The sequence below is a fragment of the Anser anser genome (assembly GCF_964211835.1).
Source record: "Anser anser genome assembly, chromosome: 17".
In the NCBI taxonomy this organism is placed as follows: Eukaryota; Metazoa; Chordata; class Aves; order Anseriformes; family Anatidae; genus Anser; species Anser anser.
In genome coordinates, this window is record NC_139738.1 from 1845579 (window position 1) to 1859666 (window position 14088).

The 14088-nt window shown below is 53.2% G+C and overlaps 2 protein-coding genes across 13 annotated transcripts in view; one reads left to right on the forward strand and one right to left on the reverse strand.

Annotated features, from left to right (window-relative positions):
* LOC310882957 (transcription factor HES-5-like) overlaps nt 1-14088 on the reverse strand; it is a 29949-nt gene that overhangs the window by 13104 nt on the left and 2757 nt on the right. For 2 of the 11 annotated variants that reach the window (XM_083802481.1, XM_083802482.1), the window contains exons 2-3: nt 6817-6940; nt 2933-3086 (exon numbers count right to left, since the gene is read on the reverse strand). The exons of 1 other annotated variant lie outside the window; for it this stretch is intronic. Coding sequence is in view for 5 of the 10 variants with exons in the window: in XM_083802477.1 (XP_083658603.1) it covers nt 6817-6940; nt 7778-7917; nt 13848-13886 (303 nt within the window). In the remaining 5 variants the exon portion in view is untranslated. Of the gene's footprint in view, nt 1-2932; nt 3087-6816; nt 6941-7728; nt 7918-9292; nt 9407-13847; nt 13928-14088 lie in introns of those variants that run through there. 8 more of the 11 variants (XR_014573243.1, XM_083802485.1, XM_083802477.1 and 5 more) reach the window with 7 other exon arrangements.
* LOC310882959 (transcription factor HES-5-like) lies at nt 7850-9293 on the forward strand. 2 transcript variants are annotated; one of them, XM_083802494.1, is made up of 3 exons: nt 7850-7938; nt 8259-8439; nt 8603-9293. In XM_083802494.1, the coding sequence occupies exons 1-3, from the start codon at nt 7873-7875 to the stop codon at nt 8860-8862; spliced, it is 507 nt and encodes a 168-aa protein (XP_083658620.1). In that variant the 5' UTR covers nt 7850-7872; the 3' UTR covers nt 8863-9293. The 2 variants fall into 2 exon arrangements, with proteins under 2 accessions (XP_083658620.1, XP_083658619.1); XM_083802493.1 differs by having other exon boundaries at nt 7925-8439.

The following is a 14088-nucleotide window of genomic DNA, read 5'->3' on the forward strand; positions in this document are numbered from 1 at the left end:
TCTACATCCTTGCTCTGTGTCACACGTTGATTTTAAAGTATCTCAAATAAAAGCATATATTTAAAATAGCTTTTACTTTTCTCTGTAGTTTCACAGTCTGTGAGGGGTGAAATCAGCCAATTACTGGCCATCTTGGAAGAGTAACTCAAATGAGATGCCCGGTTACCCAAAATGGATGCTCTGCTTCTGCTTTGGTTGGAAATCCCGAAGAAAAACAGTAATAGAAATCACCCCTGGTATAAAGTTAATTGAGCCTGTGGACGTTGCATTAAGGGTAATGAATTCTGAATTACCCACATCTACTACGGTCCCATAGAGAATACTGGACAGAAAAGTTACTAGGATCCCGAGGTGCTGGGTCTGGGTGTTTGAAATAGGGCCTTAGCAAGAGCCTTCCCCCCGAAACTCGGCCAGATGTTAGCTCTGTAGGACGACCTAAGGATGCTGCTGCTTTCCCAGGTCTGGAGGGCCGCTCCTTGCCCCCGTTGCCTCTCTCCTGCTCCGTGCTGCCCAGATGGCCTTTTGGGAGCAGGGTTTCCCACTGAACACAATGCAGAGGCAAGCAGCGTTGCTAATGCGGTTTGTAGCCAGGCACACTTCCTTTGTGGCGGGCATGAATGCAGTTAAGAAATGGTGTGGGAAACTCCAAGGTACGCCAACTTCCCCAGCCGTATGTCAGGGGCATTGGGAACGCCAAGGAGCCGGGGAGCAACGCCCCAGAGAACCGGGAGGACAAAATGTAGGGGGCTCAGCTAAGTGCTCCGTCCTACAGACCACACCGAGGTGGAAAATAAAACGGGTCCCGTCCTAACAGCCCTGTGTGGGTGGAGGTCCTCGCTGGAGCCAGCAGGCACTCCGGCCTCCGGGGAGCAGGCTGCTACTTCTGGCCTGCAGGGTCTGTACCTCCAGGGCTGCTTTCGGGTCTCTGGGTACACAAATCACCTCTACAGGGGGATTTATCCAAATTTTCCCCTGCCAAATACCAGTACCAGAATCTTGTTATTATTACCAGCACCAGTTACTGTTTCCCATTTCTTTCCTTTAAACACCACAGCAGCATTAACGAAGAGAAGAGCTTCCCTGCAGTATTACTGGTATAAAATCCGAGCTAATTTTCTTAAAAGCCAAGCCCAGCTCCTGCAGTTCCTGTCCAACACCTGAGCACGCCTCGGGGCCGAGGGGCAGTTCCCTGGCCCACCTGTAACGAGCCCGCCCAGACGGCAGGCACCAACCCCTCAGGAACAGGAGGCTGGGTGAGCATACAGGGGCCATACACAGCTATCACCACATCCTCACGGTCCATAAAAGAGTCACTTTTTGTCCTTAGCACTGTGCATAGAGATGGGAGAATCCCACCACCAGGTGTGGTGACGCTGCCTGCCCTGGGGGTGTTCCAGAGCTGGGCGTTTCCACCTTTGTTCAGGGAAAGCCCGCGGGCTGGCACGTGGAGCTAGGGGTCCGTGCCCTGCCATATCCCTACCCGTGATGTGCTCTGATGTTTGCCGTTGTGTTTGGGCAGGCCAGGTTTTGGTAAAAACCAGCAAGACAGAGGACTGAGCAGTGCTGGAAAGGGGCAGCGTGCCTGTGACACGGCAGCAGAGGCTTGGTGTCCGCGGGGGACCCCGTGGATGGTCCCAGCAAAACAAAACCGCGTTATTCTTCAGGGCAAAGCTGAACTGTGGCAACGCCTCACCTGCAGCAGGATCCCCAGGCTGGCAGGGGGGAATCCACCCTGTAATGACACCCTACGGGTACGTTACAACAAGCAGCAGGTCGGAGTAACACACCGGGGCAGTTCAGGACCGGACAAGCTTCTCGGTTTCCAACAGTTTGCACGAGCTCGGGAGAAGCTCAGCTGATAGCAAGGGTCTGTGTTTCCAGGGACATATTAAACAAACCTGGGGAATTAAAGAAGCAGAACAGAGTATGTGGCTCAGGGGCCTTGGTGTGGGCTGACATCCGCTCTGCTGCCTTCAGTGGGGCAATTTTCTTTGGCCTCACTGGTGGAAGAGCAAGGATTCTGCTCCTGCAGCTCGTTCCTCTGCCGTTTCCTCCTGGCCCTGCCTCACGCTGCTGTTGGCAGTCCCCTCTTTGAGCCTGGCACGATTTCAGTTTCCCTGCATAGCTTCCTTAACCTCTTTCCTTTTCCTCGGGCATCACGCAGGTTTTTATAATCTGATTTTTCGTTCTGTCACTCTTGTTCCCTCCGTGTCACAGGCAGATGTGGCCTGAGCACAGGAGTGTCTTACAGCCCCTCAGACCGTGTGAGTTTGGAGTCCCTTCCAGTTTCCCACACTGCTCCCCTATTCACTGCATTCAGGCGGAGGATAAAGGAAGTGTGCCATGCTACAAGCTGAATTAGAAATGGTGTTTGACTTCCCTTTGTACTTCACAGAAACCTTGCTCTGGGTAGACCATCTGCATAGCACTCACTGCGGAGAAAACCATTGATCAAGGCCTGTCAGCCCAGCTGGGGGAACTTGGGAAAGTAATTCCTTGTGCCACTTCACTTCTTTAGGGCTTAACATCTGGCTGGAGGGGGAGGCGACAGTTGATGGTTTAACAGTCGTGCTTCCTTTCAAGTTTGGGATGCTGTTTTGATCCCCTATAAGCCTTTCTGAAATCCTGTTTTTAATAACATGGAAAGCATCCAGAAGACCAGGAATAATGCACTGGCTTTGCATTTTCAAAGTGCTTTACAAATACCAGCTAATGAATTCTCAGCAACCTCCTCTGCAAGATGAGGATGTATTATTAGCGATGTTTTACAAAGGAAGAAAATGAGGCAGAAAGGAGGAACCCAATATTTCAAACAGCCTCGTGGTTGCAGTGCTTCTATACCCAAGCAGTCCATTTGGGACTTTTGCAAAGATGCTCAGCGCTCACTTTTGTTTTAATTAGCTTTGTCAGCTCTGAAAAGCAGCCAACTCACCAGCATGGGGGAGAACTTGGATTACCTGCCCGGACCACACTTGGAGTCGTGCCTCTCCTAGATGAGCAGACGCAAAAATTCTCCTTTGCACTCAGGTTCAGCAGTGGGTTTCGAGAACGGTGTTCAGCACAATTTTTTCAAGTCCATGAACTGGCTGAAAAGGAAGATGCACTCAAATGCTCCATCAGGAAATACTTGATAACCTCATCAAAAGAAATGAACTTGATCTCTTGGAAAAGTAAACCAAGACTTGGTTTGTTTATTCTTGCTCCTGGGGACCCACCAAGCCTCAGCGTTAAGCTGCAGCTGTCCCTAGTCCTTGTGCAGGTCTGGCTGTCAGCACCACCCAGCGCCAGTCAGCTGCCTCCCAGCACTCGCAGTTCTGGGACTGGGGCTCCTGGGAGGAGAGGATGTGGTGTTCCCTGAATTACACCAACTCTGTCAGAAGCTGGAATGAGTTTATAAGGGAATTTCAGGCCCTAGACACTGAGGCTGGTTAAAACCAGGGCTTAGAAATGAGAAAGGATCCACGCTGCTTTAGCTAAGTTTCCCCCCGAGAACCTAGTGCTGCAAACGCTCGTAGGCACGCTTCATGCTGCCAGCTACCCAGGGGATCTTCTGGGGGTCGTGGTCCTACTCACCGCCTCTCTACGCTGTTTTGTTTAGAGCTGGGCTCTGTTTGTTGCACCACGTTCCCTTGACATTGACATCTGACAACGTGCCTTGCCTGGGGCATGATGGTGAGGGCATCCAACCCAGCCTTACCACGTGCCATGTGAGTTCCTGCGTGTGTCCCTCTGCTAGTCCTCTGCCCGGCTCTGCACCAGGTCATCTCACCTCTGAACCCCCCCCTTGCCAGGCAGATCCATCCTCATTCTGCTGCCAGCTCAGCCCACCTTGCCTGCCACACCAAGTGGGCCTTGGGACCAGACCCAGAAACCACCCTCCCAATCCTAAAGCTGCTCCTCTGAAATATTCTCTCTGCAGGAGAACTCCTCTTCCCCAAAACGTTTGGCAAGGCCGCCTGCTAAGTCCTGTAAGTTTATCACGAGCTATGTGATACTTACGGCCTTCAGTAGGAACTCATGTCAAAAAGGTTTGTTAAACCCCTACGATTTTCAGCTCATTTCTTGATTTGCTGAAGCCCAAATTTTGACATTTGAGAGGTCGGCATTAACACCAGATCGGTGTAAAAACTGAATACCACCGTCATAAAAAAATAAATAAAACACAAGGAAGGAAGTGCATCCCCTGGCAGTGCCAGGCTGCTCCCCTCCCCTGGCCGGAGTCCAGCCAGTGACTGACGGGCTCTGGGAATTTCAGAGGGCTTTGGGAGCGTGTGCCCCCACTGGAGTCACCAGTATTTGGGGGGGGTTTAGGCTCTCCAAACTGGCAGCACGTGCGAGACAACTGCTGGGTCTCGGCACTGCCCCTGAGCCGGGACCAGCTGCGGTACCGAGACCCTAACGCAGCACCAACCGGCGCGGCTGGGTCCCCGGCAGGGGCGGGAGGAGAGGATATTTTCTGTGACTGTTTTATATGGGTTTTGGAAGGAGGAGGGTGGTAAACACATAACATGGTGGCTCCCGCAAAGCCTGCTCCCAGGGCAATGTGTTCCTTTGAGACATAATTGATTCCTGCCATCAGGCACCAGCCTGCTCTCCCCCAGGGTCAGCGCTTTCCCACATCCAACCCCATTATCCCCCAGACCATGCCTTTTGTACAACACACTCCAGCTATTCATGTGCAAAGCAGCTGTAATCCCCAGACCTTTCAGAGTCAATATACCAGGAAATAATAAATCCCTCTTGTGCGCTCTTGAATATGCTGAGAGGGGACTTGTGGGAATTTCAGCTGGGCAGAAAAATAATAAATTCTCCTTAATTTTTAATTATTTGTAATACTCACTGTAGTAAGACTATGTCATTGGGGCATGGCTATTTCAGGGTCACCCACACAAGCAGCTATGGAAATTGCTTTTGCCTCTAACAACCCTGAAAATGCGGATCGAGTTGTCTCATATGTTTCTTAATGATCAAAGTCCCCTTTCCTCCCCTTACGCACCTGGGAATGGCAGCATATTGAGCATTCCGAATCCAAAGAAAAACTAATTTTAAAGGTTAAACATGTAAAGAATGTGCTTTACAGTAATTAAAGGCATTTTTGGCCAAGGTTCTGATGTCTAAAGAAGGCAGGATGATACCATGCTAATGACGTTTAATGGAATACTTTAAACATTCGGTCTAACAGCAACATAACCTTTTCCCCTGGAAGAGGCAGATTTCACTACACTTCCACCCTGTTGGTTCAGACAGCAGAATTATGCTCGGCTGCTGCTAGTGGAAGAAGCCAATCCTGAATAGCAAGCTCTGCAAGGTAATTTCTTGCAGGCAGGGTGAGGTGCACCCGGAGGGCTGGGAGAAGGGATCTTCCTCTGTGACACAACAGCAAGCAGTGGCTCATAAATAAAAAAAGCGTCAAAGAATTATTAGGGTTCCCCTCCAACAGACAGCACCCTGTCTTCTCAAGCTTTATCCCAGAAAACACCGCGAAGCGAATCACAGGAGGATCGAGCTGAAGGGACGTGGTGACACTGTGGGGATTTGAACCCCTAGTGCCAAAACCTAGGAACCCTGAACCCTAGGTCATGTCTGCACACGAGTGTGGCCCAACAGACAGACCCTTCAGTTACACCGAGCATTCAAAGATAACGTCAGCAGAGATCTATCAGCACAGGTCTACGTGTTCTAGGTGTTCTCACTGCTGTCTTCCTCAGCAATACTGTTGCTATCACGGTACCCGTGAAAGCTAGGGCAGAGCTAGTGCAGTCCTGAATCTCTCCTCCTTTACCTGTGCCCACAAACCTCTCCAGCAGTGCTAACCGGGGGCTGGCCTGAGGGAGAGGAGCTCCCTAGGGGTCAGGCTGCACGCAGGACAGATCCTGCCCGGCCCTGCTTTGCAGCAGTGGTGACAGAGGGGCGCCCCAGCACCGCGGCTGGCCACCCCGTGCGTGAACCCGCGTCCCTGCCCCCTTGCCCCACGCTGCCCCTTTCTCCCGGGGAACACAAATCCCTGAGAAACTCCTGCCCGCACGGCCAAACGCGCGCTTTTCAGCCTCGCTGAGTGGAAAAGCCATGCAGGTTCAGAGTGCCCTGCCGGCAGCGCGGGCTCCACAAAGGAGTTATTAGCACCAGGCTGTGTGGGTTTGAATCTCTCTGCGTTTCCCATACTTTTCCCCTATTGATAACATTTCTTGTTGGGACAATAGAAGTGTGCCTTGCAACTACTCACAACATTAGTGACGGTGCTTGAACCCGAATGATTTAAAGGGAAAGGATCCAACTCCCAAAAGACCATCTGGCTATCAGTTATAATACAGCAATAAAGGTCAGGGCTGCTTCTCAGGAGTTGGGTGAAAGATGTTCTTTGACACCAAAGAGTCTCTTTAACCAGCTTGGTGCATGCCTACCTGTCACCTCCTAGCTTCCAGGCCTGACACCGCTGCTCCCTTGCGAGGAGAGAGCAAGCACTGGACGCCCAGTGCCGGAGGAAGGCCAGTCAAAGACTACAGAAGAAAGGGCAACACCTTACTGTAGCTGGCAAAACCTAGGGCACGGTCTCTGAGCCGTATCTTATCATAATCATAATCTTTCGACCGGTTCAAAGCCTTCCTGAGATGACTTGTCTCCTGGCTTTCCCACAACACGGGGATAAAGGGCTCGGAGGACAACATCTGCCCTTAACAAAGAGCTAAGCCCATTCAGGCCGCACAATGCGAGCCACGAAGCTGGCTATTGCGGTGACACCTCCCTCCTTCCTGTCAACTGCCCCTTCAGCGGGCTTCGCGGGATTTCCAAGCGAGAACGTGTCTTTGGCTGTCTTACCTCACCGCACGCTTCCCCTCTCGGGCGTTTCCATTTCCAGACCCTTCCAGGTGTGCAGGGAGCAGACGAGCCCACCTCTGTGAAGCTTTGCTCCAGAGCCTCCCGGCTGGCTTTCAGTGCTGCCCTGGGACAGAAACCAGAGACAGAAACCAGAGCTGACTCAAGTGTCCACACGGATTCGCTCTTTTTCTTGCTTTTCCTACAAAATAGGTAACGTTGGCTTAATTTTTAGCCCAGCCTGCAGCAGAGCAGGGCGATGCTCCTGGCTGGGACGAGAACGTGGCGTGCCAGGGGGTGCTTGGCTGCCCTTAACGAAAGCAAAGGGAACACCGGTGCGATGGGCTCACTGCCCCGTGTGTTAATGGGGAAGAGACAGAGGTCACAATTTCCACTGGCTTCCCATTCCTTATTTATTAACCCTGCCCACCACCCTGACTGGCACACGTTGGGCCAACAAACCTGTTGTTCCACCACCTCAGCTCACCCGTTGCTGCTGCAAAAAAAAGTGTAAGAACCGTATGGAGCAGCACAAACACAGGCACAGCCCCCAGCAAACTGCAGCTGGCAGGCTGGCTGCAAAGCGCCCTCTCCAGAAAGAGCAGCGAGATGTCCCTGGTGCTGTTGATTTTCACCCTAAACGGCATTTCCCTCTCTTTTTTTTTCCTGCCTTCCCCCCAAAAGCGTGCCTCCTCCACGCCACGAATGTGCCTGGCACATGCAGGGCCTGCGGAATGCCACCGCCCCCAGACAACCAGCTGGAGGCTCGGTGCTTTCCCAGATCCCCGGGCAGCCCCGGAGAGCCGGGCTGCACGCTCCACCAGTCGGCGTGGGCAGAAGGTTATTCTCTCCGGGGCATTTAGGATCAATGCACCGTGCACTGATGGATGCTTCCCCTATTGTTCGGCTGCTTGCCTGGATTGGCTGGAGGGCTGTGGGAAACACCAGCGACCCCGAGACTCACATAGCTGCCAAAATGCTCCGAGGTATAAATAGAGGCGGCCGGTCGCTGCCAGAGCACAGCCGCGTGCTCAGCGCCCAGGCTGGAGAGCACCAGGCATGGCTCCCAGTAACGCCCTCATGATCCACGTGGAGGAGAAACTGCTGCCAAAAGAAAAGAACAAAGTAAGTAGAGCCCCTAACAGGAGCGGTCAGACATGGTCAGGACTGGCCCGTGCCCCGTGCAAGGCGCTGCCTCTATCAAACAAGAATGACACGGGAAAAGATGAGATGAGGAGGGGAAGGTGCTCTTGGGGCATAAAATAGGGTAAGGAGAGAGAAAGGGAAATACAGAGATTGTTTAAAATGAGACGACAGGTAGGCAGCATGGCAAAGGTCTCCAAGAGAAAGCGTCCTGGAACTTTGTGCATGTCATGGCCTGGGTCAGGAGGGGCCGGCGGGCCAGGCCTCAGAAAACCCTGAACACCCTGCCCCGTCTCTTACAGCTCAGGAAGCCCGTGGTGGAGAAAATGCGCCGGGACCGGATTAACAGCAGCATCGAGCAGCTGAAGCTGCTCCTGGAGAAGGAGTTCCAGAGGCACCAGCCCAACTCCAAGCTGGAGAAAGCCGACATCCTGGAGGTGGCTGTCAGCTACCTCAAACAGCAGAGCCAGCTGCAGGACCCAGGTGAGCGCAGGCGCATTGATCCCAACCCACAGCCCACTCCCCTGGGCAGCACCACGCCAGGCCTGCTCCCACGAGCAAGGCTCGTGGACTTGGGCTCTTGAAAGAAGCTTCAGGCACGAACCGTAACCCCCTGAACGTGCTTCTCTCTCTCTCTCTTTTCTAGCATTCGTCCACAAGAATCCAGAGCAGGACTTTAACAGCGGATACCTGCGGTGCCTCAAGGAAGCAATGCATTTTCTGTCCTACTATGAACCCAAGAGGGAAACTCAGGCCCAGCTCATCAAGCATTTCTGCAAAGCCCAGACGGGTGCGGATGTCATGTACTCTCCTGCTCCGCGCAGGCCACCTCTGTCACCCTGTCTGCTCGCCAGAAAGCAGCCTGCCCAGAAGACCCCGGCTCCTACCATCTGGAGACCCTGGTAGACCCGCTGATGAACTTTGCTTTATTCCTGTGTTTTGCTACGAAAAAAAAAAAAATAGAGGGAGCTGTGATTTAACAGTCCCTCTTTACAGTAGGAAACATTGCTTTCCAGAGGTGGGAGGTCGCTCAGTAGTTTCCCTTCACAGTGAAGGAGTGTGCTTGTATCTGGCAGCAAAGCTGCTGCTCCTGGTGGTGGCTCCTTGCCAAAGAGAGGGCCGAGCGCTGCAGGGACGCGGAGCAAAATGCCCTCCAGTTCCCACCACCCCTTCCCTTGGCTATTGAGCCCGTGGCTGTCAGTGGAGATCTTTCTATGAACTCCCCGGGTCACCGGTTCAAGTGTTCCATTGTCTCCCGACAATGTACCGGCCTTCCTAAAGCAGGAGCACTTTGGAGAACGTACTGTGTACCATAAAGAGAGTATTGAGCCTTTACCTTTTGAGTGAACGATGGCATTCAGAACACCGATTCCTCTGAAGTTCCTGTGCTATTTTTAGTATGCCTCCTCACAGATCGTTATTACGATAACAGATAGCCGTAGGGAAAAATCTCTTCATGGCCAGGATGTGCTCTCTCCTTGAGGGATAATTGATGCCTTTTGTAAAGGAAATACCTGGGATATATCTTAGGTGAGGGCTGGGGAGGAAGGCAGGCAGTAAGTCCTGTGTAAGCATTCACTGAACATGCTAACAAGCTTAAAAAGCTTTTATAAAGTTGTGATGTGTTCATCCTGTGTGATGCTCAACTTTGGTGTCTTTGCTGTACAATACAATAAAAACAGTTTGAGTCCTTAAGCCTTTGGTTTGAAATGATTAAAATGGATAACGTCCCGGGACTAGGACCTGCACGTAGACCCCGCAGTGGGGCAGCTAGCAGGAGAGGTCATTTCTTGAGCCCCTCACCCCAGTATTTGTGAAATTCACTTGGCAGAACAGGGTTTCAGATCCTGCAAAGAAGCAACCCCTGGAAAAGCTAACAAAAATAAAGATGGAGGTGAAGGTGAAGCGGCACACTGAGCGGTGTGGCCCCAGGTACGTTAACAGCAGCCTGTTCAGACCGCAGCAAATCACTGCTTTCACAACCAGCTCATTTCCCCCATTCCCCACTGATCTGCTCACCAACCTGAGCCCAGCCTTACGTTTTCTGTCCAATTAAGAGGTGATAACGTGCAAACTCCTAATGACTTCCACGGTTTGGTACCTGACCGTACTTGGGGATCTTACCCTTCTCCTTGAATTCACAGTGGGGTGAGCTAGTTGTTGTCTCAGCAAGCACCTTCTGCTACCTAAACGTGGATTTTTTTTTAAGCTGAAGTGAAAGCTACCCACATATGGCTAAAAGAACACACGATTTGATAGCGATCAAAGATTAAAACAGCATTTCCTCTCCCAAGTTATTTCCCCATAACCTTTTCTTCAGGGACGTTGCTCTCTTCCTCTGACACCCACCTAAGGGTCCAAAACACGCCTCGGAGCCGAGAAGCTCCACCAGGCTTCAGAGGATTTCTACCCAGCCTGTTGAAGAGGTGGCTTCTCCGCCAATTTTACATCATCCTCCCCTGATGTTTTCACCCCAGCCCAATCCAGAAAACAAACCTGCCATATCCTCTTAAGGGGAGATTTACCAGAGGCTGCCTACGCGGCTCGCACCAGCTGGGCGACCCAGGACAAGGGATTTGATTTGCAGCAGCACGATTCCTCTCTCCTGAGGGCGGTGAGAGCTGCACGCTGGTGAGGTGAGGAAGATGAGCACCTGTCCAAAAGGATGCGCTTGTCCTCCTCCCACACAGCTACACAGAGAGACCGGGCAAGGTGAGTGAGCAAACAGGTTCAGAAGGTAGAAGCAGGAAGAAAAGCCCGAGAAGGGGCTCCTCGAGTCGCCCCAGAGCACCTGAACACCAGCAGCCTCGCCAAAACAGCGCTCCCCACGGCAACAGTCACTCACTTCTCCTTAGAGGAGTTCCCATTTCGTGCACGGTTGGGACTCTTCACCTTTTGTTTTCCCTTCTCTTCGAAGCAAACTAAACCTGCACAAATCGTCAGCTCACACTGCTATTACCTAATCACAATAACGCGATGATTTGGATATACAATTCTCTCGCTCTTTCAAAGACGCAACGGTGGCACGGAACTCCACTGGTCAACACCTCCACCCCCAACCAGACTGCCTGGGAGGGATGCCCTTGAAAAACTTCAGTTCTAGCACGTGCTTTTTTTCCCTGAACACAGTGAAACCTAAAATAGCTGATCTCATCAAGTGGCTGCTTATTTAGGGATCAGACAAACTCAGATCTCCTAGGGTCACCAGATCAGAGCGGATGCACCCGTCACCACCTGCACCTGGCCAGTCCTCAGCTGGTTTGGGATGCAGCCCTTTGTCAGACAGGCAGAAAGGGCCCAAAAGCCACCACCTGGGCACACTGAGCCTCTTCCCCTGCCTCACTACGATTGCACGGATCCCTCTGGTTCTCATTTTACCCTGAATGTCCAAGCTGGTTGAGTGCTGTTCACCTGTCTGCCAACGCAGCGCGAGGTGGGCTCTTTGTACAGCTCTGCAATCCATCGGGAGCTGCCACCCGCGCTGCAGACAGATTTGTTCCTTCTAACGAGCTCCTAAATAATTCAGAGGAGATATTTATAGATCTACGGGTTGCTTGGTGATCTTGAAAAAGTCGCTTCACCTTGCTGTGCTCAACTTGTCTTTGCCAATTAGTACAAGCTTCTGAATCCCAGCAACGTTCAAGCTGTTCACCTACGCCTCCGTTTTTAAATTAAGCCTAATTAAGGCAGCAGATTGACAGGCAGGCTGGGGCAGTCGGGACTCAGGCGAAGGGCCCCGAGGCCCACAGCACCCTGACCAGGAGCGGTGGCACGGGGCCGGCGCTGCTGTTCTGCGCCCTGCCTTGTTTGAAACGCGCAGGGAAAGCAGAAAAGGGAGATCCAGACCTGCTGCTGGAGGGCAGGGCGAGGGAGAGAGGGTGAGCTCCTGCTCCGCGGGCAGATCCCAGCCCCTCCAGGGGCTCAGCACCGCCGTACAAGTGCAGCTTTTTGCCAGCCAAAGCTGCCTCCCTCCGGGCTCGGGCTCCCCAGTGACTCGCGCGCTGAGAGGCAGACCTCCGGTCTCAGCGGTCCCTGCGAAGCGAAGGTTATGTTTACAGTTTATTAATTATTATCACTTCTAATAATTGGACGCAAAGCTGCTTATTGCTGCTCCGTCCCCTGGGGTGACGCTCCCCTGCCCCGACACATTCCCACCCTTGGGGAAGATGTTGTTCATTATGCTGATCCCACAGCCCGGGAGGACAATCCCGACAAAGCCCCTATTAACCTCAGAGTGTGGGCCTGAGTTTCGCAGAGTTTCCCACACTTTCTTCCCCATTTATGACATTCAAAGGGCCCACAAAGGAAGCGTGCCTCACAACAGCCCGCATTAGTGACGCTTTTTGGCTCCGCATTGTGGCGACCAGCAATTCCTGTCCCGATGGACCATCTGGAGAGCTCTTTTCCCAAGGAGCACATTGATCGATCAGCATTCTGCGAGCCCTTTTAGAACTTGGGAACGTTATGCTCTTTGACACTAAATAGGTGTCTTGAGAGGGCCTGTCAGAAAGATTTTAAACCATTTAAGGAAGGGCCAGAAAAAAAAAAATAAAAATCGTAATTATTTCTTCAACAACGCCATCAAAAGCGCTCGTGAGACGGGCTGACATCGGTGTAGGAAACGGCCTGGAATAAAAACGCTCTGCAAGCGACGGGGAAAAGAAAGCCCCAAGCCAGCAAGCAGAAAGCCCAGCCCCAGATGTACGGAGGGCCGCTTTCCAAAGCCACCTGAGAGCCCAGGAGGGGCTGAAATGGGCACCTGCCACACAGTGCCTGAAAGCTCCTGGCCCCGAGCTCCTCCAAATAACGAGCTCTCGCCCTGGGGGAGCTGGGGCTGGAGCCTGACACGCAGCACCCACTAGCACTACCTGCAGATTTCTGACCCCCTAAACCCTCCGCCATCTGCACCGGGCGAGGCTGGGAGACCTCCCTCTCCTCACACCTGGTCTCGTGCCTCACCCAGCTCCCTAACAGACGGAGAATTTATGACCCTGAAACATCAGCTGGGAGATATCTTGTCGCCACTACGTTCCCAGCCCTCAATAATCAAAATAAAATTGGAGAAAAGGAAAAAAAAAAAAGGCACTGGAGGGTGGGAGGCCGGCTCGGGAGGCGCTATGGGCTTGCTGCCCTTCAGCCGACAGCGGGGGGAGAGAAGCCGGGGGCCGCAGCCCCAGAGGGCCGCCAGGCAGCTCGCCTGGTTCACCATTCACGCCGGACGGCGCGAGCCCGCGGTGCCGAGGGCTTCCCGCATTGTCCCGTTCACGGTGTTAAACTGCCAACAAAAGGCGTGTGCCTCCGCGGGGCCGAGCAGAAAGGCAGCGCCTGCTGCGCCATCTGCCCGCGCCGAGCGAGGGATAAAGCCTTAATCGGCGCGGGCTGCTGCAGCCTTCCCGGGCCCAGGGGCGCTGCGCCAGGCTGGCGGTACTAAAAGCGCTCGTTTCGTAGCTCCAGAGCTGAAAACAGGGCTGAAGCTGTGCTCCCACCGGGCCAGGCCCTTCACCGCGGGTCCTGCACGAGGCCCCGTGCCCGACGGAGGTGCCCCGGCCGCTGGTGATGCCACCGGCGACGAGCGGGCAGAATAAATCCGGGAGGTGATTTTCTGAGCGGGGCTCGTGCCCCGTGTTCAGTGACAGGTTTTTTGCCAAGCACCACCAACGACAACTGTGGCCCAGTAAACGTAACGTGGCTCTGGGCTAGGAAAGGAGAACAGAAATCACGGCCACGGGAAGCCGGGAAGTTCCAAGGGGCTCTGCGAGTGCCAGCCTGACGGCTAGCTACAGACTTCGTGGGATCACACCCACAGCGAGCCCTGGGACATCCCAGCACCTGTGGTTATTCCCACTCACCAAACAGGGGTAACGCAAGCTAAGAGAGAGACAAGAGCCAACCTTCAGCTGCATCTCAGCTGTGGGTACGGGGAAACTCATTGCAGGGCTTTACTTGGAGACTCCGAACCAAGGGAACGGCGAGGCGTTTGCAGGGCGGCACGAAATCAGACAGGACGTGTTTGGGGAAGGCATCGTAATCATTACACGGCACGGGCTGCCACGGGGGAGCCCAGCCCGCCGAACAAAAGCAAGGAAGAGCTCTTCATGCAGCCTTTGCAGGGACTTCACTCATTTAGACAAG